Source organism: Trachinotus anak, unplaced genomic scaffold (assembly GCF_046630095.1).
Source record: "Trachinotus anak isolate AG129_WGS33_773 ecotype Australia unplaced genomic scaffold, CSIRO_AGI_Tana_v1 ptg000025l, whole genome shotgun sequence".
Lineage (NCBI taxonomy): Eukaryota > Metazoa > Chordata > Actinopteri > Carangiformes > Carangidae > Trachinotus > Trachinotus anak.
The window spans coordinates 6,916,460-6,942,500 of record NW_027273876.1 but is presented as its reverse complement, the minus strand read 5'-3'; the positions used below and the strand labels follow the sequence as shown (position 1 = coordinate 6,942,500).

Below are 26,041 nucleotides of genomic sequence, written 5' to 3'. Positions count from 1 at the left end.
TTGACCCCCTCCCCCCACTGGAGCTGTATCACATAGGAGCCTCACCTTGTAAAGAGCACTAACCACAAAGCAGGGTGCACCTGAGACACCTAGAAAGTGTTCTACGAAGTGCCCTACAGTTGTCACCATGAGCTGTAGGCTAGAGGGGAAACCTCAGCTCTAGCCTCTATCTCCTCCAGTGTGTGTGTGAGTGTGAGAGCGAGTGTGTGTATGAGTGTTATGGCGGTGTGTGTTTGGGCGGCAGCCCCCCTGCTCTTCCTGGGGCTGTGCCTGTGCAGTGTGGGGGGCCAGGCCCAAGGGGAAGTCCTGGAGTTTGGAGGCGTATCCAGCCAGTGGGGGCGGTTCCCAGTGTGGAACGCCTGCTGTGAGAGTGTGTTGAGCTTCAGCCTGCGGACTCACAGCCAGGAGGGCCTGCTGCTCTACCTGGATGATGAGGGCTTCTGCGACTTCCTGGAGCTGCTGCTTCTCCATGGCCACCTCCGCCTGCGATTCTCCATCTTCTGTGCTGAGCCAGCCGAGCTGCAGTCAGGTGTGGCTGTTAGTGATGGGCGTTGGCACGCAGTGCGTGTCAAGCGGGACTGGAGGAACACCTCGTTGGAGGTGGACGGGCGGCTGGAGGGATGGGCGGAAGTAAAGAGCAAGAGAAGAGACATGACAGTATTCAGCCACACCTTCATGGGCGGGTTGACGCCAGAACTTCACTCCTCGCCCTTACGCCTCACCTCCCCTTCAGTACGGGATCACCCCGCCTTCCGTGGCTGGATCACGGCGGTGAGCATCAATGGCTCACTGGTAACGCTGGATAGCTCAGAGGGTGTCACAGTAACGGCTGGCTGTGGGCCGGACCACCAGTGCCAGAACGGAGGGGTGTGCAGTGTGGTCAACGACCAGGCCGTCTGCGACTGCTCCGACACCGGTTACCAAGGCAACGACTGCAGCGAAGGTAAGGCCCAGAACCATGCTGACCCATCATATACATTTCATCCATTACATACACGCACAAACACGACAATAAACACATGCGCATTCAGTTACTTTTGTGGATGCATACCTCCAAATTTATACCTCCAAATCCAAACACCAGGTTCTTCAGTGCAGACATCTATTTTTCATTCACACCTTCACAGCTGCCTTAAGTTGGTGTGTATGGACCAGCAGCCTTCACAAACAGTGCAAGACATGCATACTGATTATGTTCGGTATTGATTTTTTATGGCTGCCAATTTAGTATCTACCTCCAGAAGTCAGAGCTAAGCCCCCTCCTAAGATGCACAGTCAGTTTAGTGGAGCTGGAGCTGAGAGTTTGAGAACAGCTGTTCTGTGCTGCATTCAGACCGTGAAGCTTGGTAGTCTGGAGATTTGAGACAAATTCCTGAAACTCACTGAGAAGCCTTACCTGGCTTGCAGTGTTAAAGCTTTGAAGGGTTCAACTGGTGTGTTTGGCAAAATACAATAACCATATAGATCCATCACAGATGTGGTTGTTGGCTCGTGTTGAGAGACTTTAATTGGAACTAGGCTAAGAGGCTGGAAATCAGTGGTTGTTACATGGCTGACACCTAGCTGCCGGTGTTAATGGAATTGCATTGATTCTAGATGGCCTTCACAGGTACCATACATAGGGTGTTGAAATGAAGTGTGTGCAATCAATTGCCTGCCATTAATTTGAACAGCTTGCAGCCTGTTAAGATGCTCTGTTTGTGCATGTGTGAGTGTGTATGGTATGTGTTTTTGTGTCCGTGTTCTCATGCATTATAAAAGAGGTATAAAATAGTGTCCTGCCAGTAGTACTTTATAAATATGAAGAAGTGTGACAGTAAACAATATAAAAATGACATAAAAATAAAACGTTTATGTCCCTTATTGAAGGAGGCAAAAGAAAATGCTTTTTCACAAATGATTTAATATCTCAACTCTACAAGAACACCCTCCCTTAATACTGTCAAACAAGCCTTTGGTCAATACAAATGCCAATATACAGGGCAGTGTAATGATGGCCATTACAAAAACGAAACAGCTGCTTAATGAACTCAGCTACCTTGTTATGGCCAGTACTGTGAATGCTTTCATTTCCCCCCTGCTTAGTTGCGTGTGTTGTCAGATTTGCTTCATTTCATTCACAGAGCAAATCTGCGTTCTTAATCAATAGCTCTCTAAACTACTGTTTTTTTTTTTTCTCGATGCCAAAGATACCGTTCAGCTCTGCCTCAACAATTGATTTTTTAATGACACAAATGCATCTGCGAAAAATGGCAGAGTGGCCTTGCTGCGTGGCCACCATTTGTCACCGACCTGACCTCACACCCCACCCAGCACCGCTGTCAGCATCACACCTCCCTCTAGCCACCCACCATATCACACCCTAGCATTTAGCGGACAGCGGGATGGCCTATGCTACCATGGAGACAGGACTTACTAGGGAGACCTCATGCTAGGAGTGTTTCTCCATTCTCGTCTTCCTTCCTACTCCCATTCCTCAGCTCCAGCCTCCAGACTCTTTGCTGCCTCCAGCTCTGATTTATCTCTTAGTGACTTCAGAGGCATCATGTCTGCCACACAAATCTATTGCATTTACAAGTTTGTGGTGGTGAGTGTGTATGTATGTGTGTGTATTACAGGCATCCTTAAGGCAATAATGACTGTCTTGACCACTGGTCTTCATTTTCAAAGCAGTAGGGAAATGTAAATGGTGCATTATGCTCACTTGTGCTGAATTGATTGTTCAGTTGACAAAGAAATAGTTAATCATTTAAGTAGAGTTGCAAAAATTATCAATTAATTAATTAGTTGTTTGACAGAAAGTTAATCAGCAACTATTTTGATAATTGCTCATCATTTTTAAGCAAAAAAAAAAACCATCAAAGGTTTGCTGCTGTCAGTTTCTCAAATTGAGAATTCAGTGCTTTTCTTTGTCATACATGACAGTAAACTGAATATTTTTGGGTTTTTTTGGGTTTTTGACTGATGGTTGAAAAACACAATTTGTAGAAAAAAACAGTTATTCCAATCAAAAACGTGTGGAATTTCTCTGTTTTATATCATTGTAAATTGAACAGTTTTGGGTTTTGTAATGATGGTCAGACCTTACCTTGTGCTTGGGGAAATAGTGATATGCATTTTTTAAAAACTTTTTTTTTAATTTTAAAGATTAAACTATTAATTGATAAATTACAATAATTGCCAGATTGATCAATAGTAAAGTAATCATTATTTGCCATGCTAGTGCTTGCAGCTGCATGTGGGGTGTCTATACATTCAGGAAGTGACAGGTGAAGCTATGATCAGGTCTCTGCATAAACTCAGTGCTGCACTGAGAATTACGAGTGATCCAAGCCAGTCTAATCCAGTCTGCTGTTTTGCTGCTGGTTAGGGCACAGTGGGGGACAAAGAGCGCACTGACACACACATACCTGCACAAACACATGTAGCACTAACATAATAACCCATGGAGAAACACATTCACAGAGTTTGCAGATTCTACTACCACTGCCCTTGGTCACATCACTGCTGAGGTTCCTAACAGTATAGTGTAGCTCTACAGGCTAAATTGGAGATGCAGGCATTTTACACAAATGCTCTTACCTGCTTTGGTCTGGCACTTTGTCATGCAACTTGAAGCTACTTTATGGTGCTGTTTTATATTCTTAGAGATGGACTCACATTTCAGTTGTGAGCGATGCCAAGTGTTGCTGTGGAGAACAAGCGCTACACTCATTTTTTCTCTTGGCAGTAGTGACCAGTGTTAGTAATAGTAGTCTCATAAAATGGTTTCGGTTAGGAGTTCTGCTTGGTTGAATGTACATGGGGGGCAGTACTGTATTTGGTTGTGGCAGATTTGCTATCATGTGAAATCTTACAGCCTTGCCAGAATAAATAATGCTTATGTTCTACAACAAATTAAAAAACACATGCAAATAAAATATGGAAAGTGTTGGTATGAGCATGGAGTTTCAGACTTGTATTTCAGAAGTCTCTTCTTGGTTTCTCTGATTCACATTTCAGAGTTTAGGAAAAAAATTGCTGCAGGGTTTAGTGTATGATGGCGGAAATTGAGAGTAGCTTAATGACTTAAAGGTTACTTCATGTCTTTTCTGCGGTTCCTCACTTGTAGTGATATTACAGTAATTGATGCACGTTAGCTGAGGAAACAATTTAAGGGACAGAGCATTTGCAGTGAACTGTCAGCTTTTAAGATAGAAATAAACAGCATCAAATGGGGACAGTTAACAAAAACATAAGCCATGGATAACAGAGAGCAACAACATCTTAACAGTATTTCTGTAGCTCGGTTTTTCCTCTTAGACCTCTCTACTTGATGTTTCCCGTTCTCTGAAAATAGATCAGAGATACAGAGAGGTCTGGGAGGAGATTTGAGCTGACTTTTTTAGTGCTGTGTTGTGGTATAAAATGTTTTTTAAAACTGGCCCCATGTACCGCTGTTCATTTTGGTCTGACAAAATGCCGGCTCAGTGGGATATCTCCGACCACAGGCTGAGCTAATATCCATGCATCAATATCACCACCAGGAAGGACCTTACACCAGCTTATGGTATGTCAGAAGAAACCTCTCAGGTGCACTGAGACACTCTGTTGAAGAAAAGTCAGAGGTATAGTTGTATAGTTGAGAGAAATCAAGTGGTTGACAAAGGGAGTATGGAATAAAAGCTCAGGTCAAAATCCCTCTTTGACTAAAGAAATAATATTATGTTAACAGTCTCTGAAGTTCTATAAAATGTTGATGTTTGTAGTGGAACCATAGTTGTCTCTTTCGAAAAGAGAGGATATGAGTAAATGAGTATACAAGTCCAGGTGTTGTAGATTGTTTTGTAAGAAGTCAGGCAGAGTCGGATATAAAGGTTTATCTGTTATGTGGTACCTTGAAGTTATTGTGACATTTTGAACCCAGCAACCTCACTGAATTTGAATGAAGCTTTAAGAAAAAAAAATATAACCCTCTGAAAATTAGAAAAAAATCTGTTATGAATCTTTAATACAGAATGAATATTCTCTGCTAGAGGTAAAAATGAATCCTTGGGACTGTGTTTGAAGCCAGATATAAGCAATTTAGCTGTAGCAGTGTGAGTTTCCATACACGTTTACAATTACACAATATTTTCAAGGCTCCCTAATGATCCACTTTTATTCACACTCATATTTTTGCAGATTTGAAACAAGCTTTGATGCATTGGTAAAGTTAAAAATAAATATTATTTACTGTAAGCATTGTTTTCTGCCCCAAAAGACAGTATATTACATCTTTCATACCAGTGTTAGGAAAGAGTGCTTTGTGAGGGTTTCGTTCCAAAGCACATCAAAATGTCAATTTTAAGGAAAAAATAAGTATTTCAGATATTCAAAATAGAGCCGTAGTAAATGAAGAAAGGTTGGGAAGGGGTATGCATAAATGTAATTACTGTCTAAGCCATTCTGCCCTCCAGTGAAGGCAGAGTGAACCTGGCTTGTTAGGCCTGGCCTGGCTTGCATTGTCCTTGAGGGCAAATCGCTGTTAGCATGCTAATGGCTCCACCTGTTTCTGCCATGCTACTAGCACAAGGGCAGAGGCAAGGAAACACTCAGATGAGCACACTGCTCAGAATACACACACTTACATACACACACACACACTTTCACATGCACATGAACATACACACGCACACTCTGTCCCAGTATTGAACCATGCATGTCCCTTGTCTTCCTGCACTGCTAATCCATCCCTACATGTTTACCCTGATATTATATCATATTATATCATTATTACTGCCATAGTCAATGTTAGTGTGCCTGTATGTCTGTATGACTGTATGTGCAAAAGACAGAGTGAGTGTGTGTGTGTGTGTGTGTGTGTGTGTGTGTGTGTGTGTGTGTGTGTTGCATGCTATCTGTCGGGGGGCTCTGGGGAGAGGAAGCAGCTCCAAGGTAAGTTTTGGGGTAAACGGCTCTTGAATCCAAACATACAGGTAGGAATGTATATTTACGCCCACCCTCAGTATCTACAAGTGTGGGTGGGTATGTGTGTGTGCACTTATGTATGTGTATCCACACATGTGGAGTCATAGAAAGAGACGCTGCCGTGTGCATATATACACAAACCTTAATTTGGGCTACCAGTTCAGCATGGTATCCATTGTGATGTTTGCGTGGACTTTGCATGTGTGTTACCACGGTAACCCTGGACGGGTGTGCATGTACAGTAAGTAGCCATGGTAACCCAAGGGCTGAGCATGCATGTTAATGAATGTCTGTCTCTCTCTCTCCTCGCCCGGCTGCGACACCTTTCCAGAGCACAGCTACACTCCAGGTAGGTTGCACATCTACCTATCTATCTATCTATCTATCTATCTATCTATCTATCTATCTATCTATCTATCTATCTATCTATCTATCTATCTATCTATCTATCTATAAATTCCATCTGTCTGTCTGTATTTGAGATTCTCCTCCTGCTCTTTATTCAAAGATCTATTTCTTTGCCTCTTTATCTGATTCCCTCTTTACCATATTCTTACCTTAATTCTAAAGTACACATTAATTAGGCTCTATTAATTTCACCATTCCTCTCCACCCTCTCCCTCTTCTTTCTGGCCTTCATGTTCTCATTACATCTTCTGTTGTGGAAATATAGAACAAGGTAGCCAGCGTAAATGTATGTTGGTCTGTGTGGGTATGTAGGGGTTGGTTGCTGACATCTGGTAAGTACTACATCCCATGTGAAATCATCTGAAGTGGCTCTTGCCTCAGGACTACATAGACATTGACACATGCAATATTGTACTGCATACGACCTAGTTTTATGGCTGTGTCCAAACGTCTGTGTGCATACCTGTTTGTGCGTAGGATCACTGCCTAGGATGAGTAAGTGTCTACAAAGCGAGTTTTTTTTAGACATTTGGAATAATTTAGAGGACTCACACACACACGCACACAGAAATAAACACACACAGAGAACTTTAGCCTTCACCAGCATGTCATTGACTAACTCCTGTATCACAAAAAACACATATGCAGAAACGCACACACATCATACCCCATAATCCTTTGCTGTGCTGACTGTGCTCTTGTCTTCCTTTAAGGTCTGGCACACCTGATGATTGGCGACCAAGGTATGGCCTCCTCTTACCTCACTTCCTGTTGTCCTCTGCTATACCATCATCCCCTACCTCCTCACCCCCACACTCACAATTCCCTGTATCCCTCCCCCACTTCATCACCACCTGGCGCGGGAGGAAGTTGTCTCTCTAGGCACTGAACTAAGGTCAGTTTTTTTCTGTAATTGAGTTTCTTTTCATTTTAAATGATCCCATTTAGTCTCATCTGAAATTTCAGTTTTAATTTAAACTGAAATGGATGACTTGGGCTTTTTCAATAGAACAATTAAATGTGAAATATGGCTTTAAAAATCATTTTTTGGTCTAATTTTTGAGGAGAGTGATGAGCCTGAGAGATACTTCTGCTGGGATATATACTATAATCATGGCCGCTGATGTGGGAGGGGGATAATGGGAGGGAGTAGATGGCTGTAGCTTGATGGCACTAAACTGGGTTAGACTTGGCAGGGCTCCAGGTCATGGAAATGGAGCTAAGGGCCGACTGACCGACTGACTCCATGGATGGTTTGATTTGGTCTTTATTCTTCCACCTCATCTCATTTTCTCTCACCTGTATTCATTAGTTTGATTGAGGGGACGGGAGCATTGTGTGTGTGTGTGTGCGCACAGTGTGTCCATATCTGTGCATATGTGCTTTTACATCAGAATTTGAATCAGTGACTGTGGCAGTCCATGGCTTTTCATCGGCTTCCAGCATGTCTCGCTCTGCCGTCGCTCGTCCTCACTTCGGCTCCTGCTCATACTTTGGCGAGCGCATGTGATTCTGAACAGATGTTCCTGCAGTGTATGAAAGCAATGCTGTTATACCGCAACCCCCAAGTTGTCAAGTGTTTTTGAACACAGCTGAAAAAAAACAAGTGCCAGTGCTTTGCCTTTTGAAAATTGTTCACTGATGAACAAAACTCACATTGCTACCCCCGTCCACTTTGCCCCCTTTCTCCTTTTTTCTTTCCCTTTCCTGTTCTCCTTCTCACTGCTTGGAACACCGCCCTCTGTGAATTTAGGAAAACTCAGAGGTACCCCCCCTGTTTTTTTTGTTTTTTTTTATGTGTAAGGCTAATGGGCTGTCCTGGTTGGTTATGAAGTTGAATGCATTGACAGGCTCTTGTATGTATGCTAATGAAAACCAATCTAGAGCCGTTCGGCTTCAAGTCTTATTTGTGGTTGCCGTTAAACTGGAATGTTTCATTTTTGGTAAGGTAAGCTGCTGATGCATGTGTGTGCGAGCGTGTTCATACTCAAGCGCGTGTGCATGCGTACGAATGAATAGGAGCTCTGGCCTATGGTGCTCTTGAAAATCTGAAGGTAGGTGCCGCTCGATTGGTTGTCTCTGCATGACGCTGATGAATACACTGATTGGCCCACATGAAGACAGGCCTGACTGTGACAGGCTGATCTGCGTCTATTGTGCTCTTTGATTGGATGAGAGAGGACATGATGACGGCTGTCACCCATTGTGACAGGGCTGCCGTGTATTCAGTGAAATGTGCTATTTAATGAAATGTTCATCCATGCTGGTGGATAGAAATATCTTGAATAGAGCACGAACGATGTCTCCAATCTACCCATCTATCACAGTGAGACATCTCTACTCTGTCAACTATATTTCTATCTGAGCATTATTTCTGTTTTGATTGCTAAGTAAGCTCCTAGTGCTCAAGTTTCTGCCCTAAAATGTCTGCCATGAATCATCCAGGTGGCAGTGAAAATTTAATTGCTTCATCTGGCTTATGCTTAGCATTTTAAATCACCTACTTAAGGACCGACATGTATTAACATATGTTTCCAGCATTATTACACAATGCATTTGGTGTATTTGTGTATAGTGGATGCCCTCACTACTACGGATGTTTGGATTGTGATAGGCGGAAAGTAGAACTGTGGCCGATGTTTTTCTTTTTTCTTCTTTTTAAACCTTTGAAGTCTCTTTCAGAAACTGTACACATGAAAAGCTGTGTGTGTGTTTGTGTGAGTGTGTTTTTGCTCAGCATACTGAGATGTAAAGGCTGTCAAATGGTGCAGACGAAGCCTAGCTTAGGTTAGCTCAGCGTAAAGAGGCTTTTTGAGGAGCCCGCAAAGCTGAAATGAGTTTCTTTGAGGGGGCGGATGGGTGTGGGGAGGGGTGTCTTAGAAAGATATATGGCATGTGTGTCTGCTTGTGTGTGTGCGTGTGCTGGAGAAATTGAGAAAAAGAGACCGTGCCTGTGAGAGGGGAGCTAAAGGAATGAATGATAGAAGGAGCAGAGAGGGAAAGAGGGAAGCGAGGGAGAGATAAAGTGAGTCGTCTTCTCTCCTGTGATGTAGAGCAACTGCCTGTATCTGCAAAGGGACAGCGGTGCTCCTGTCTGCCCTCCCAGCCCAGTCATTCTCGAAGGGACATCAGCCCTGATGGGGAACCGTGGACCTTTCCCCTCCTCCATAAAACACAGCTATCATTCTCTCTGGAAGAGATACCCACAGATCACTAATCACTTTGAGTGGGTGAAAATGCACGAATTGTGGAGGGAAGAAAGAAAAGAAGAAGCCAAATTGGATTTTCATAAGTATCGAGCAGCCAAAGGAAGAGGGGGAAATGGATTTTTTTTTTTTTTTTTTGAAAAGTATTGAGCAGCAATAATCTGGATGGAAAATGTGCTTAAAGCCAAGTAGCAGATTTTGCCCTTTCTCTTCTCTCTGTCTGGCCAAGAATAGACCGTGAAGGGTTCTGGGTGAATGAATGATTGTAGGTTCTGAATAGGATTGAGGAATGGCACTTGAACATAATTGGCAGCAATGATTTTTTATGATATTTATTTATTTATTTATTTCATCTTTGGGGCGGGTTGTCGGGTTAATAGTGGTTGTTTGCCTGCATGTTCAAGTGTTCTCAATATCAATCCAGCAATCTGTGCACAGCTTAGACAAGTGGTCAGCCTCGCTTGAAGTGACCTTTACACATGCGCGGACGTGAATGGGCGGACAAACACACACACACATACACACACACACACACACACACACACACACACACAAACACAGTCACACTCACACAATAACCTTTAGAGAATGCCCGCTGAGTAGGTGAGTGAGTGTGTGTTCAGTGTAAATATGCATGAGTAAGGCTGCCTGCACATATTCTTCACGGTCAGTGGATGAAAAGAGAACGAGGTGTGTGTCTGTATGTTTGTGTGTGTGTGTGCGTGTGTCTTGTGTGACTTGCATGAGTGTGTGTTCAGGGGAGGTGGATTGTGAGTCATCACTTGTGACTCATAAAGCGTCGGCAATCAAAGCGGCTCATTTTAACACATTGTCTTATGGCAAAAAAACACAGATGGACGCACGCTTCACTCAGGCACAGGCTACACACACACATACACACACACACATGCTCAGTGTCAGACTCTTTGGATTTCTCTTTAAATTGTCTCTTTTGTTTTTGTCCCTCCACCTCGCTTGTAATCTCCCGGACATACACATGTGCACACTTTTCTCACAACACACAAACATACACACACACACACACACACAGCGGACGAGCTCCGTGCTGATTCCACCATATGTGGTGTTGGGAGTGGTAGCAGATGCCAAGACAAGAGGAACCAGTCAGTATCAGCAAAGTACAGCATGTCTCCTACCTCTTACTCATCACCATCAAACAGTCCTAATAATAAATCACACAAGCACTGATTATTCTTTAATAAAATACATGCACTGAAACTAAATTAATGAAGCAGATTTTTGTTGTTTTAATTATCCTTTAAGAACTTTACAGCTTATCTTACACAATTCAGTCAGTTGATCTGAAAATGAATCAACAATCGTAATAATTGATAATAACAATTGTATAGATTGTGTTACTTATTAAGCAAAAACACCAAAGACAGTCACTGATTCCAGCCTTTTTTTAAATATCATTTAAGGAGGCAGGTAATGATTATTTTTATTATCAAATAATCTGTAGATTTTTTCTTGATCAAGTGATCCAGCGATTAGTTGTTTTGTCTATTAGATGTCAGAAAATATATATTAAAAAAGCCTGTTATAATTTCCTACAGCCTAAGCTGATGACCTCCAAAATATTCAATTTACTATCATGTACAATATGACAAAGAAAAGCATCAATTATCAAATTGTCAAAATTGTTTCAAATTAATTGTCTGTCGATGGACTAATTGATTGATCAGTTATATTGCAACTCTGATATTATTGTAAATAAAATGTCCTTTGGTTTTGGCCTGTTGGTCTGTTGTTGGTAATTTGAAGACACCAAATTTAGCTCTGGCAACTTGTGATGGGCATTTTTCACTAAGAATAAACCATTAATCAATTAATTGAAAAATAAGAAGACAAATGAATCAACAGTGAAAATATAGGAGTCGTAGAAACCTAGGATGGAAGTTGCCTTTGTGCTTTGTGTTGAATCAACTGTCCCTGTAGTATCACATCATTTACTGAGTGTAGAAATGTTAGAATCACCAAATATTTTTCTTTCATATCACCCAAACTTTACTTGCTTGTAAAATCTGCAAAAGCATTTCAGGCTTGAAGTAAACACTCTAACATAATGTATATTTGTTAATAAAAGATATTTGTCAGACACACATTAGCCACTGTGGTTTGACATAATTTAGTAAGACGGGCAAGTGAGCAGCACCCAACTCGAGGTGAGAGAAAGCCGCTTGGTGTTAAGTGTCAAGTGTCTTGTGATTGGCTGCCTGCCTGAGTGACTGGCATGAATTTGGATCCTGATGGCCACATCTTGAGCTGTGAAAAAAAAAGTTGTGCCCCCTTTGGCCATCAGCAGTGATAAAGAAACTGCAGCAAAGTTTTTATTGCAAAATGTACAATTTTCCTAGATATACCCTCTCAACTAATGGGGCTAATTCAGCCTTTGCTCTCTGCTACCAGCACCCATTACAGTACTGTACTACAATGCTCATTAATGCTTAACACCCGTGCAGTTCTTGTAATGAAAGTCACAGCACCACATACAGAGCTCTACCCCCACATTATCAAGGAGATACACAGTTACCGAATTCACCATGGGAAATGTGTAGCAATCCCAGTGGTAAATGTATACATTTGCTGGTAATTGTATGCAATTACCATCCTGTTAGCAAGTATACACATTAACATTTTTGCACATTCACTGCAACGCTAATAGGGAACACACAAAGCCAATGCACCCTGTTATCGCCCAAAAATAAAGACATCAAACGGACTTCCCATTTACAGAGGATGAAGGGGAAAGATAGAGCAGAGGCTGGCTGCGGGAGTGTGAGGGAGGGCGGGAGGAGGGGTGGGTGGGATAGGGTAAAAGAGTGTAGAAAAGTGATGGTGAGGAAAGATAGGAGCGCATTCAGAGAGTGGGAAAAGAGAGGTGGAAAGAGAAGGTCGGACACGTTGGGGGGAGACAGGAGGGGAGATAAGACTGCAGCGACTCTCAGCAGGAACGCTGCATCTCTCCTTGGGCTCCCCGACTTGACACAGTCTCGCATCAGCCAGGATGGTATTCATCACTGATGCAGATATGTCATCAAACACCGGCATATGCACACACAAACACACACACACACACACACACACACACACACACACACACACACACACACACTCCCTAAACAGGCTAGTCGCTGCTTCAATTGTCTATTACCTGTTCTAGCAATTTCCATTGTGTCTGGGTGGGTGCTGAGGGTAGTGGCCCAATTGGCGATTCACTCCAGTACTCCATCTGGCATTTGAAGTTCATTTCTTTGCTGTTTGCCAAGACAAGAACAAACACATGAGCAAGTGTACACACACTCACACTCACAGGCATGCACATGCACACACAAACACTCATTTACTTCTGGTACTTGTCTGGCATAACTACAACAACTGAAATAGCCACTGATTTCATTAAAAACCCATTACATTACCTTTATGAAAAGAGGCCTTTATGCTCTTGTTATTTGTTAACAACCTGCTGTAAGAGGGTTTCATTAGGTGTGTGTATGTGTGTGTGTGTGCGTGTGTGTGTGTGCGTGCGTGTGAGTGTGCAGGTGCAGGATGTGTGTGTTCCTGCATGTATGCAAGTCCGAGCATCATCATTTGTCTGTGTAGGTATATTTAAAGTTATGGCTTCAAAAGGGTTTGGCTGCCCATTTGCACAAATACACATTTTTCCAGTGTGCGTGCTTTTCAGTGCTCTATGGCCTCCTATGTGCATATGTTCCATGATGCATGTATGTGTGTTTGTGTGCATGCCTGAGCGGGTGTATGTGTGTCTAAGAGGGATGAAACCGACTCTGATCTTATCTAGCTTAAGACAAATACGCTGTTCTGCCTGCAGACATTGTCATGGAAACAAGCCGGTTTCCCTGGGTACCAGAGAGAAGGCCAAATTCAAGCTACAGACAGAGAGAGTGAGAGAGATGAGCACAGATAAAAGAAACAAAAGGGACATGAAATAAAAGATTGAATATAATGGCAGGAAGTGTGCTTGTCATTGTATTCTCAAAATGAAATACAAAGCAATAACAATATATGATGTTATTTAGTCATGTTCTATCTGTGTCTCAAGGAAATTCACTTTGAAGTTTAATGTAAAAAAAAAAGACTATATTTGCTTTGTTTGTCATTCAAATCATGATAGACTCTGGAAACTGTGATGGACATTTCTCACTATTTTATGTCACGTTATAGATCACACAGTCCTTATTAGTACTGACTTTTCAGTACAGACTAATGTGTTGATTCTTTTGATTTTTTCGACCATTTTTTAAAATTACTTTATTGGAACTGCAATGATTAGTCGATTGGTGAGTCATCACTATGAGTTATTATTCATTTTTCAAATAAAAAAGCTCAAAATGTGTTGGTTCCATCTTCTCAAAAGATGCTTTTCATCATCTTAACATTGTAGTCTGTTTTGGGTTTGTCAGACAAAACAAGACATTTGTTGACATCACCTTGGGCTTGAGAAATCGTGACAATTATTTAATTAAACGAGAAAATAATTTGCAGATTAATTGATTCTTTAAAAAATAACCGTTAAATTCAGCCCTACAGTCAATAAATTGTTTGATCTATAATGTGACTATAATGGGATGTTTCTGCACTAGTTTTACTTTTGGGACAGCAACAGACAGCCAGTGTCACATTTTTTACACTCTCTCGTATATCTGATGTTGGGAATGAATACCTTCAATTTAAGAACAACAACAACAAAAAGAGGAATAAGAGCTTAACGTTGCAGACAACCAATCTGTCACTTGTATCCTGACAGTAATATCCTCCTCTACAGTATTGCTCCCTTGGCTGTGATGTGATAGCCCAATCGGTTTCGAAGCCAGATGCTGTATATCACTGAATAGAGATGGAAACAGCAGTCGTATCCTCTGGTGAACTTGACTGTATGGATTTTCACACTTTAAGTTAATATGGAGGCTATGCATATATTAGCATGCATTTACATATATTTCCTACACTGGTCATCTATCTGTATACTGTATGAGTATATAGTTAATCCACCTGTCTCTTATTAAGGAGGGATGCCTTCATGCAGGATGTTTGAGTTTATGCTGTGTGTGTGTGTGTGTGTATGTGTGTGTGTGTGTGTGTGTGTGTGTGTGTGTGTGTGTGTGGACAGTCTGAGAGAGGCTGATAGCAGAACTGCATGGTGGGCTAAAAACGAGGTGCAGGGGAATTGCAGTGTGCTATCTCCAGAATGACAGGGCTGCCATGATTGAGGCTTGCTACACTAGGATTTAGATACACCAGCATTTTTCTTTCTTTCCGTTCTCTCTAGCCATCCATCCCTTGCTCTCTGCCACTCCCCTTCCTTGTCTCTCTTTCTATCCCTCAACCTCTTTCTCTCCTCTCACTCTTCCATTTTGTGTCCCCCATCTCAATGAGTCTCTCCATCTTCCCCTTTTCATTCCTTCTTTCGTATTCCCCCTGTGCATCTTTCCCTTTTTCTCTATCCTGCTTCTTTTCCACCCTGCTCCCTCTATCAGGTGCTGTATAATGTAGGCTCCCCTGATGTGCTCCCAGCCTCCATCCGCCATTTTGATTCAGTACAGCTGTCCATGATAATGTACTGTTCACTCAATCACTCTTTCTCTCTCTCGCCCTCCTTCTCCATTTCTCTTCCTGTCTCCCTCTCTCCCTGAAACATGCACAAGCACATTCATATTTGCCGTAGCCCCTGCAACACAGGGTTGCCATGGAAATGACAAATTAGTGTGTGAAATGTTGAGGAGGAGACCCATGAGAAGAGACAAAGCCATATGAGACAAACACTTGCCATATGCACACAAACACACAGTGAAATCCAAGTGATGTGTGTTTGATCGTTGGAGGGGCGGTACAGTTGCAGCTGGTCCCAGCAGCAACCATCAGATCAGTTATTCACTCTCCCTCCCTGCTGCCTCCCCACAGAATGCTTTATTCATTAGAGTAGTAGTTTAATGATAGCCTTCAAGGTCTAATGCCAATCACCCTCCATCTTTACATTTTTTTCTATTCCCACTCCTCCTATAGCCTTCATATTTCATTCCTTACTCTTTGCTTTAATAGTTAATTGCGTATTTTCCTGGTTATTTTTGACACATTTAACTACCTCCCTGCCTTCCATTTTTCCTCTCCTCTCCTCTCTCCTTTCATTTCCTTTTCTTTCCTTCCCTTCCCTTTCCTTCCCTTCAGTAACTTAAGTTAATCCAAGTCCCAATGAGATCAAGATCTGTTTTTGAAGGGAGAGCTTAGAAATTTAAATTTTCAATCAGATAAAGCTGCAACAGAAGAGTATTATACAATTTAAGATCAGCATCAGTTAAACTGTTTTTCGACCAGTCAATTAATTGTTTTGCATATAAAGTGTCACAAAATAATGAAAAAATGGCCAGAATCAAAGAAGCTATCTTTGGATTGCCTGTTTTGTCCAACTAAATTCATGAGATATTCAATTTACAATTATATAAAACTGAGAAAAGTAGTAAATCCTTTGAACTGACAGATGTTTTGCATTTTTACTTGAGAAATTACTTAAACAGTCAGTTGATTATTAAGATTGATGCAAATTGATTTTCTGTCAAAGGACTAATCAGTTAATCAGACAATCTGTCCAGTGCTACAACAATCAAATGTCAACATAAAATGATATAAACATTCACAAAACTAATAGAATCTCCAAAGGAAATTGAATAATCTAACTTGAGAGATTTCTATTCTTTCTATTCCTCTCATTTAAGTTTTTCTCCGTCCCTCAGTGTATTCCTCCGCTCTCCTGCTCGCTTGCTTTGATCGACAGTGCTCTCCACAGGATGAAGTGTGACATGTGGTGTGTATGTCAGTGTCTGTCTCACTGTTTACTCTGAGCTAATACTGACTCACTCCATTTATCTGAGCTACAACAGATCCACTCCAACTTGCCCACTCGAGAGCGTGCGCGTTTCTGTGTGCGCGTGTGTTTTAGGCGTGTCCACGTGCACATACGACACATGTTCGTCACTGTGCTTGTGTCAACCCGATGCATTTCCCTGCCTTATTTGGGTGTGTGTGTGTGTGCGTGTGTGTGCCTGTTGTGCGTGTGATGTAATAGAACAAGGAGCGAGTGTTTGTGGGCCAGAGCTTCCAGATCGATGCAGAGATGCTTTATGTGCTCCTGTCTGGTCTAATGACATGTCTGTAAATTAGCAACAGAATGGTGGAGCACCACACTGAAGCCTAATGGCACCTCTGTAAATTACTGCTAGAATGCTGTTGGACGGCTGCGTGTGTTCTCATTGTGAACAACTCACACTCCCCCCCCCCCCCCCCTCCTCCTCACTCTGACACCTCATCTACATTTGTCTACGTGTCTGCATGTGTGTTTCAGTGTGTATGCAGCGATTGTGTTCGCCGTTCTTTCTCTGTATATGTGTGTGTTCTTGTGTGTGTTTCCCTCCTCCTCCTCACTCTCGCTCCTCTCAGTAAAGACTAGCCCGAGGCCCCGAGTTGGTAATAGCTTTTCTGACAGCAATACACCAATATTTACAGAGACCAGCACCCACCCACACCCCCGCACATTTCATGCGCTCATAAAAAGCATATACTTGTCACACATACACATTCATATGCTTGAATACAAAGTTGCAAACATTTTTTTTTCCTTTTGAGGTATGCACACACACACACACACACACTCATAATTAACATGCTGGGAGGGAAGGAATCATACACCAGGGAGAACTCACACATGCTGGCAAACAACGTGTTGTTTCTCACTCATATATTGGCATTCACACTTAGGGATTTTTTTCATGCAACAGAGTGAAAGAAAGACAATTTGCCACAATTGCTCTTTGAATTGTGGTATATTCTCACTTTTTCTTTCTCATTATTCTTCCTGAGTTATATTCACTCAAGTGTGGCCGATTCCATTTCAACACTCCTCTCACTACCTTAATAACCTATTACACTTCAGTCTGTTCATTACGTGGCAATACCCCCCTTCCCTTCCCTTCCCTTCCCCTCCTCTCCAGTGTTTCCTCCTCACCAAGTGTCTCTCTTGCTCCAGCCTGACCTAGTGTGTGTTAAATTCCCCTCCGTTCTCCTCATTATCGTGAACTACAAGATGGTGGTTATGCCACAGGCTGCACAGAGCAGGGGGAGAAAAAAAAAAGAGGCCAGCGAGATGTGTGGAGAGGAATGGTGGAGGTGTGAGAGATATAGGGACGGTGGCGGGGAGAACGCTGGAGCGGATGCAGGGGAAGGGTGAAGCTTCGAGGGGGAGGGGGGGGGGATGGGTGTGAAGGAGGCAGATAATGTCGCCCTTGCTTGTGTGTGCCAGCACAATAGTATGATCATTTTTTGCACGCAGATGTGTGTAGGTGTGCATATTTGTTCCTCTGCTGGCTTGCGTATATGGCTGAGCACTTGTATGTGAGTAGGTGTGAGAGAGTAGATAACAGAGTGTGAGCTTAAGGATGATGGATTGCAAAACCTTGGTCTCGTGTCCTTGGGGGTCACTAAGGATGTGCAAGGTAAGTTGCTATTGGCTGTCTGCCTGTTATTCTGAATTCTAATTGGCCAAAAACCTGCCTGCTTTGGCTGCCATGTTTCTTACAGGCTGCTGTTCTCCATCTTCATTATCAGCTTTTTCCATCCTTCTCAAAACCTTTCTAACCTTTACTTCCACCACACATACATATGCAGACACACATTCTGGCTTTTGACGAACATCATGAAATGAGCCATGTTGTCAAACAAGACCACATCACTTCAGAGTGCCAGCACAGCTGTTCTCTCAAAAGAGAGGATGGCAGGTTTCGTAACGAGTTTGGAATGGTACAGACTCACGACTGTCTCGCTCACATCCACACTGTTTAATCTCCAACCCACATGAGTGATCAAAGCTTGTTTACACACCACTCCATGGTACGATTAGAGGTATGGAAGGAAGTGTCTCTTCCAAGTGCTGGCATCAGTGAGGCTTTGCTTGACAATAACAACATTTTCAGCATCTTCAACAATATGTTCTGTACTACACATCTGAATCAAATTTAACCAGGTCCAGCTGAGCTTTGTTTTACTTGGCTTGCTCCGATGAACACCCACCATTTTATCATCCTTGAACATATTGTGAAGAGCAGTGTAGGAAGAAGCGCTATAGCTTGGATATTGTACTAATCATGATAATGTTCAACAGGAGTGTAATGGTTTCATCACTTCTTTCTTCTGTCCTCCTCTTCCACCTCTCTCTTTCTCTCCCAGCTCGCGAGGAGTTCGTTGCCACCTTCAAGGGCTCTGAGTATTTCTGCTATGACCTGTCGCCCAACCCCATCCAGTCAAGCAGCGATGAAATCACACTCTCCTTCAAGACACTGCAGCGCAACGGCCTGATGCTGCATACCGGCAAGTCAGCCGACTATGTCAACCTGGCACTGAAGAACGGTGCCGTGTCACTTGTCATCAACCTCGGCTCTGGGGCCTTTGAGGCCTTGGTGGAGCCCGTCAACGGCAAGTTCAACGACAACGCCTGGCACGACGTCAAGGTCACCCGCAACCTGAGACAGGTAACCAGACTACAGGAGATGGACGAGTGAGCGACCGAGCAGGAGGAGAGGAGATATAAAATAAGTCACAATATTGATTAAGGTTGGAGAGGATTTTAAGGGTTATAGGGAGGGACAAAAAGGCAAGAGGTAGATTATTGAATGGATGTAAGCATGTTTGGATTTCGGTTAGTGATGAAGTGATTAAACATAGAAAATTGAGAAGAATTGAAACCATTTTGATTAATCCTTTAAGACATTCACCAAGCAAAAAGGCCAAACTTTTCAGTTTCTCAAATGTGAGGATATGCTGCTTTTGTGTGTTTCATAGTATTGTAAATTGAATATCTTTGGGGTTTTTTTTGACTGTTGATTGGACCAAGTAAGAATTTTGAAGACATCACATTGAGCCCTGGGAAATTGTGGTCATCGGTTTTATGTCCTGACATTTTATAGATTAAATGGTGAATAAATGAGTTTGAGAGGTAATTGACAGATACTTTAAAATTTTAAATAATTGTTATTTGTAAAACTCATTTCAGTTCATTATTCAATAGCTTAAATGTGTATTTGAGTCATATGGTGAACCACAGTGGCTGCTGCAGATGTTCCAGCTGAAAAGACTATAGTCCACAGCAAGAAACTAATCAATGAAAAAGCTACGGTCAGTGGTCTGTTGTCCAACTGCAGTGACGCTGTGGTAGGAAGAAAATACCTGAGGTTTTGGTCTTAGTTTACAGTGGGTTAACCACCAGACCAGCACTGCTTTCAGCTCTAGGTGAGTGCTTTTTCAATTGTGTGTGTGTGTGTGTGGGTGTGGGTGTGTGTGTGTGTATAAGCGTAAGTGAGTGAGTGTGTGAGTGAATGAGTGAGAGAGCGAGAGAGTTAACTAAAGAACACTGAGGGTCACTTGCACTCAGGTGCTTGTCACCCACCTGTGGCCTGCCTCTGCCGTTTGCCTGTTTGTACTACTAACTTGACTACTAACTTTACTAACCTGCTAGTGAAACTAACCACCATCCATGGAATGATTCATTCTACTAACCTAACCTGTGCCCTTCTCCTAGCGAAACCACTCCAACCAACCTACTAACCTCACCAGAGGCCTTCTAGCTTTCCTTTTTTTGTTCCCGAAGTTGTTCTGTTCACAGTTTTTTGCTTTCCTTTCTCCCCCTCTTCTACAAAGCACTCAGGCATTGGACACGCTATGGTAAACAAACTCCATTGTTCGGTAGATATCATTCTAATTGTTTCTTAGTTTGGGTTTGCCCCGTGTCTATTTCCTTTTGAACCATAGACATCAAAAATAAACCAATAAAAGGATAAATGCGGTTGGTAATCTTTGACGCTTAAAAAGCCCCCGCCCCCTCTTCCTCGCCAACCACTTTTTTTCTTTAAATCCCTTCCCCTGTTTCTCTAATGTTTTTTTCACTACATCATCCTCTGTGACTGACATGTAGGCGTGTACTGATTGGCTCATCCCTCACCTGCACGCAAATGGCGAGCCCTCCCCTTCCTGCATGGCGTGACTCAGAAACCCTTCCCCTCTCTGATTGGTCCGTAAAATGGATAGAGAGGTTCCTCCTGCCCCTCTTTTTTTTTCTTCTTTTGATTTTTTTCTCCGCCACTCTGCCACTGCATGTCGCCCATTGTGCTATGATTCATTCTGTTCCTCTGTTGTCGTTTTTTAATCTACTGTGTCCTCTTTGCCAAAGGCTGCATGCAGAGAGAGGAACAGGCTGCATGTTTATATATTTATGTGAGTGTGTGTGTGTGTGTATGTGTGTGTGTGTGGAATGAGCCATAACCCATCTAACACCTGTGCGTGTGTGTACATCAATTTATGTGTGTTCGTCCGTGTGTCATTTCATTCAGACTCGCTGATCTAACAAACCCCCCAGACCACAAACTAACCAACTAACACCATCATCACAACTCACCCTAACAACACAATAACATAACATCATCACAACTACTAACAACATTGAAATCATTAACCCTAACCTCAGTAACCCCACACAGCTTGGCCTGACACCAGTAACACCACTGTGGCTGCTAGCAATGCAACTACTAACAACTACTAACAAGTAAATAGTACTAACACCTACTGTGTAGCACGATGAAGCCTGTGGATACTTTACTAACACCTGCCTGGCTGGGCAAGTTTGCCTGGCAATGATAAGCACCATCAGTGCGAGCAAACTTATTGTAGTGGGAAAGTAAAGAGCTCACAACCTTTATGAGCAGCTGAACATGGACATTAATGAACTGTAGAATATCAAGGTGATAACATACCACTAACTGTGATTTACGTGTGACAGAGTTGGCTATGTGTGCTAGCTAAAAGCCCCTGTACAGTCTCTTATGCAGCAGAATGGGCTGGCTAATTTACAACAACACCAGTGCTGGTGTCACTATAGGTGGAGCATAAGGAAAGTTGTTGTTAGTGTATGGGGAATAAATCAAACTGAATCTTCTACCTTAAAGGTAAAGCAGCTCAGAGTCTGTGGCAGAGAAATAAAGAGCAAAACTTTTAATGTAAAGGTCGAATTATTGTATATAGAGGATGGGGCCAGTCTTTTAATGCAACACTGCACAAATCCTGTTGGTTTAGTTTGTTTTGTAAAGCCATTATATTGCAGTGACAGGATAATAGACTGGATTTGAAATCTGGGTGTGGAGAGTCATAAACCACCAATGGTGGCCCTGAAGCTTTGGGTAACAGTAAATCTTTATTAATCACACACAGGATCTAGTTGTCATCCTGTACAGCTGCTGCTGACAGGCAGAAGGAGGCAGACCACGTAGTGATTCTGAGTATACAAATAGTAGATGGAGCTACAGAGTATATTACTAACTGTAGGCTGAGGGACTGAGAGGCATTTAGCAGTGGATAGCAACATATTCCACATGCCAGTAATACTCGCAAAGTCATGAGGCAGCACTACTCATTTACACTACGCAGTTAGCACTAATCCAATCACACCAAATCAAAGTCCCAACAGAACAACTGGCCAACTCCCAAAACCAATCAGGCCTTTTCCCCACCAGAATGCATACACATTGGTTACCAGAGTAATGGGGGCTAATTTGGCTGGTCAGCGCCTAGCTAGCGCTAAGCGCTGCCTTTGGTGTGAGTATATAGCGTGTCCTTTCCCTGTGCTTTGTTGTGTAGGTGACCATCTCTGTGGACGGCATCCTGACCACCACGGGCTACACCCAGGAGGACTACACCATGCTGGGCTCTGACGACTTCTTCTACGTGGGAGGGAGCCCCAGCACCGCTGACCTGCCTGGTTCTCCAGTCAGCAATAACTTCATGGGCTGTCTCAAAGAGGTGGGATGCATGTATATGTGTATGCGTATATGTGTATATGCCAGCGCATAGAAAACATATTTGATGTACTCATACTTGAGCTAGGTGATATAATTGAGAAAATACCATAATATAAATTGTATTGATTTACAGTATATTGTGATATGACAAATGTATGGAAAGTCACATATGAAATAATTACAATGAAATAAGTGAAATAACTACGTCAGTAACTAATTTTGCTAGGTTTTAACTACTGTCTGACCAGAATTATTAATTTAGACAGAATAAGCCACTGATGTAATCTTCACATGATAATTTCTACACAATATGATTCCACTGAGGGTTGATGTATGATAATATTTAATTATTGCACAGCCCAGTTCATATACTTATGCTGCACAGATTTCTGTATCCTCTCAAGTTTTAAGAAACACCAATCTTCCCCTTTTTCACACTTTCTTTCTCTCTTCCTCCCTTATTCTCTCTCCCTTTCTGTCATGCATCACGCAAACATTTTACACACATTATTTTATAAAGCGCACACATACACTGAAATACTTCCATTTGGCAGACTCCCACAAACAGTCCCAGACACACACACACACCCTCCCCAGCATCAGAGAGAATCAGTGATGAGTGTCGTTGAGGGAGTAGATACAGCACTAAGCACTAACATGCTAATTAGCTACGCCACAGAGACGCTCCATCTATCTGCTGTGCTTGAAATGGGCCACAACACTGCAACAACAAAAACTCACATGACACACTGATGAGAACACACTAATACATATGCATGTACACGTTAACACAATCTTTGCATGTATACACTGCAGGAGTGCACGAATATACCCACTAAAACACACACAGACAGAAATAGTCAGACACAAATAAACCTACATATGCATACACAGCACTTGACACAACAAGACTTCCAAATACACTCTCACATCCATTATATACATCCCCTGTCTAAGTCTCAATTTCATTCAGACAGACTCACACAGAGGCATAAACAAACAACCAAACAAGCCGACAGATGATGTGCCAAACAGAGAGCTATCTGTATCAGTGGTGAATGCGCTCTGTGTTGCTTCATTAAGACTGATGGTGTTTAAACGAGGCTGCCTCTGTCAAAGTGAACCCTCCGCTGGCACATTTACATATTTAATACGATGATATGATAATCCGTGTGAGCAAATTAAGATGTATGCAGTGAATCACGCGCATGAGCGATCACAGCTGTAACAATTTTGTGCATTTTATGCCACGCTCCTCCACGCACACACCCACACACCAGCACCATTTTGCACACTTGCACACACTTACTTATCATATACAAGAATCACCCTCATTGCACTACGCACACACACACACACACACAAACAGACATAAAAGCACACAATATACAGAAAATTAAAAACAGGTGAAAAATCAATGCAGAAGAGAATTTTTTTTTATTGTTGCAGAGTTGCTCATAGGTCATAGAAAGAGGTCTGGATTAATAAAGCAGAGTCTGTGTGTGCTCGTCCCTCTTGACATCAAAATGCTCAGCACAAGCACGCTCTTTACACTCTTTACACTGCTCAGTCAGAGAGCGTACTGTGTCAGGGAAAGGAAAGAGAAACAGAAAAAGCAAGAAGAGAGAAAAAGTAAAAGCGATCATGCAAGTGGCAGGGACAAATGGGAGTTATCAAAAGCTGAGGCTGGAGTGGCTTGCTGGTCTTAAGGTTGTCACTTTCTTATAAAAATACCAGAACACTTAAATAAAAAACTGTTTTCTGCATTAAAAGATGAATGGATGTTTGGTCATATTTAAAATATCTATTTTCCTCCTCATCTCTTCTCTTCTCCTTTTGTGACTTCTGAATAGTTCAAACAATATTATTCTTTTTGCTTATTGTAGTAAAATGCTGAGTTTAATTAAAAATAATGACAATAATCCAATTCTGTGTCACACCAGAAATATTTGAAAGGAATCCAAGGAGGGGGTACACAAGTGAAGAAAAGGTTTTTAACCTAAAAGTGAATTCATGTTTTATTCTTTCCTCCTCAATCCCCTCCCCTGAAGGTGGTGTACAAGAATAATGATGTTCGGTTGGAGCTGTCTAGACTGGCTAAACAGGGAGACCCAAAGATGAGGGTATGCACTTTCAACTTGAACCATCCTCATGTACATGTAAAACAGACACTGTTTTGTATTGCAACCCTCTGTCGGACCCTGTGAGACTTGTACTGTAGGGATTTGGTTTTACTTCAGTCCCAGACAACAAAAGAACCATTTTGGTCTTGATATTCACAGGAGTATCACAGCCCAAATTTTCAAATGCTAGAACCCTTAATCGTTTGATTTTGCCTCCATCTTCTCCAGGTAAGTGGGGTGGTGTCCTTTAAGTGTGAGAGTGTGGCCACGCTGGACCCCGTGACCTTTGACACCCCAGAGTCTTATGTGGCACTGAGCAAGTGGGCAGCGAAGAAGGCAGGATCCATTTCGTTCGACTTCAGGACCACAGAGCCCAACGGGTTGATGCTTTTCAGCCATGGCAAACCCAGACAGCAGCAACGCAAGGACCCACGCACACCACCCACAGTCAAGGTAAAAAATATAACGTATATTAAAAACAGATTTCGACCAACTTTAATTCTTCCAATAGCTGTTGAGATATTTCACTAAAAAACAAAAATATGAACCTTATGTTATTGCTAGAGGAAAAGTCAGAGGATCACTTAAGTCTTTAGGCTTCACCTTATAGGGACCATAAATTGTTGCATAAAAATTTCATGGTAATTCATCCAATAGTCACGAAGATATTTCAGTCTGAACCAAACAGATGGCATAGTTATCCCTAACAGAAGAAATGTCAAAGTTGGTTTCCAGAAATTAGGCCTTTAATGGCCTTTAGTGTATTCAGCACCACTGGATTCTTGACTGTCTCTGAAAAATTGGCTTTATTCACCAGAATCATGACTCTAAGAAAGGTAGAAATCCCTGCTCCAAGATGGCCATCATGTTCACATTTTCTGGCGAATTGGAAAACATGTTTTCTGCTCCTTGTAGGTTAGAAAAATGTGTAGGTTAACTAATCCTCACTAAAATTAAATGACATTGCAGACGGAACCTGATTACAAATGGTTAGACTGGAGCCCAATCACTTTATTATAACTTGCAGCTATAATTTGCATTTTTATTGCAAGCCATCAATGTCCCTGCTTTTTACAGAATACTGATGTTGTGTGTGTGTTTGACTTACAGGTGGATTTCTTTGCCATTGAGATGCTTGATGGACACCTGTACCTGCTGCTGGACATGGGCTCGGGAACCACCAAGACCAAGGCCATCGACAGGAAGGTCAACGATGGAGAATGGTATCATGTGGACTTTCAGAGGGACGGACGCTCAGGTACGCTCACAGCTCTCAGCTCTGACGCTAACCTTGACCACAAAGGTTGATAAGGAGGAGGTGGATGATAATGAGCCTAGCAAGGCCATTTGGCTGCCATCTGTCTGCTGTCTGTATGTAATTTAAATTGGGGTTATTGAACTTGACTTTAGGGGTGCTGTATACACCACTTTTAACAGAATCAATATACAGTAGCACTGTCACATTTATTATAATATGTGGTTA

General features: G+C 42.3%; 1 protein-coding gene across 12 annotated transcripts in view; it reads left to right on the top strand.

Annotated features, from left to right (window-relative positions):
* The window catches only part of nrxn1a (neurexin 1a), a 57,298-nt gene that overhangs the window by 1,735 nt on the left and 29,522 nt on the right, over window positions 1–26,041 (top strand). For 3 of the 12 annotated variants that reach the window (XM_071462445.1, XM_071462441.1, XM_071462437.1), the window contains exons 1-9: window positions 68–943; window positions 6,281–6,298; window positions 7,071–7,100; window positions 18,819–19,120; window positions 20,286–20,309; window positions 22,275–22,436; window positions 24,487–24,558; window positions 24,787–25,011; window positions 25,669–25,816. In XM_071462445.1, coding sequence (XP_071318546.1) covers window positions 211–943; window positions 6,281–6,298; window positions 7,071–7,100; window positions 18,819–19,120; window positions 20,286–20,309; window positions 22,275–22,436; window positions 24,487–24,558; window positions 24,787–25,011; window positions 25,669–25,816 — 1,714 coding nt within the window. In that variant the 5' untranslated portion in view covers window positions 68–210. Of the gene's footprint in view, window positions 944–6,280; window positions 6,299–7,070; window positions 7,101–18,818; window positions 19,121–20,285; window positions 20,310–22,274; window positions 22,437–24,486; window positions 24,559–24,786; window positions 25,012–25,668; window positions 25,817–26,041 lie in introns of all 12 variants that reach the window. The other 9 variants (XM_071462442.1, XM_071462449.1, XM_071462448.1 and 6 more) reach the window with 6 other exon arrangements.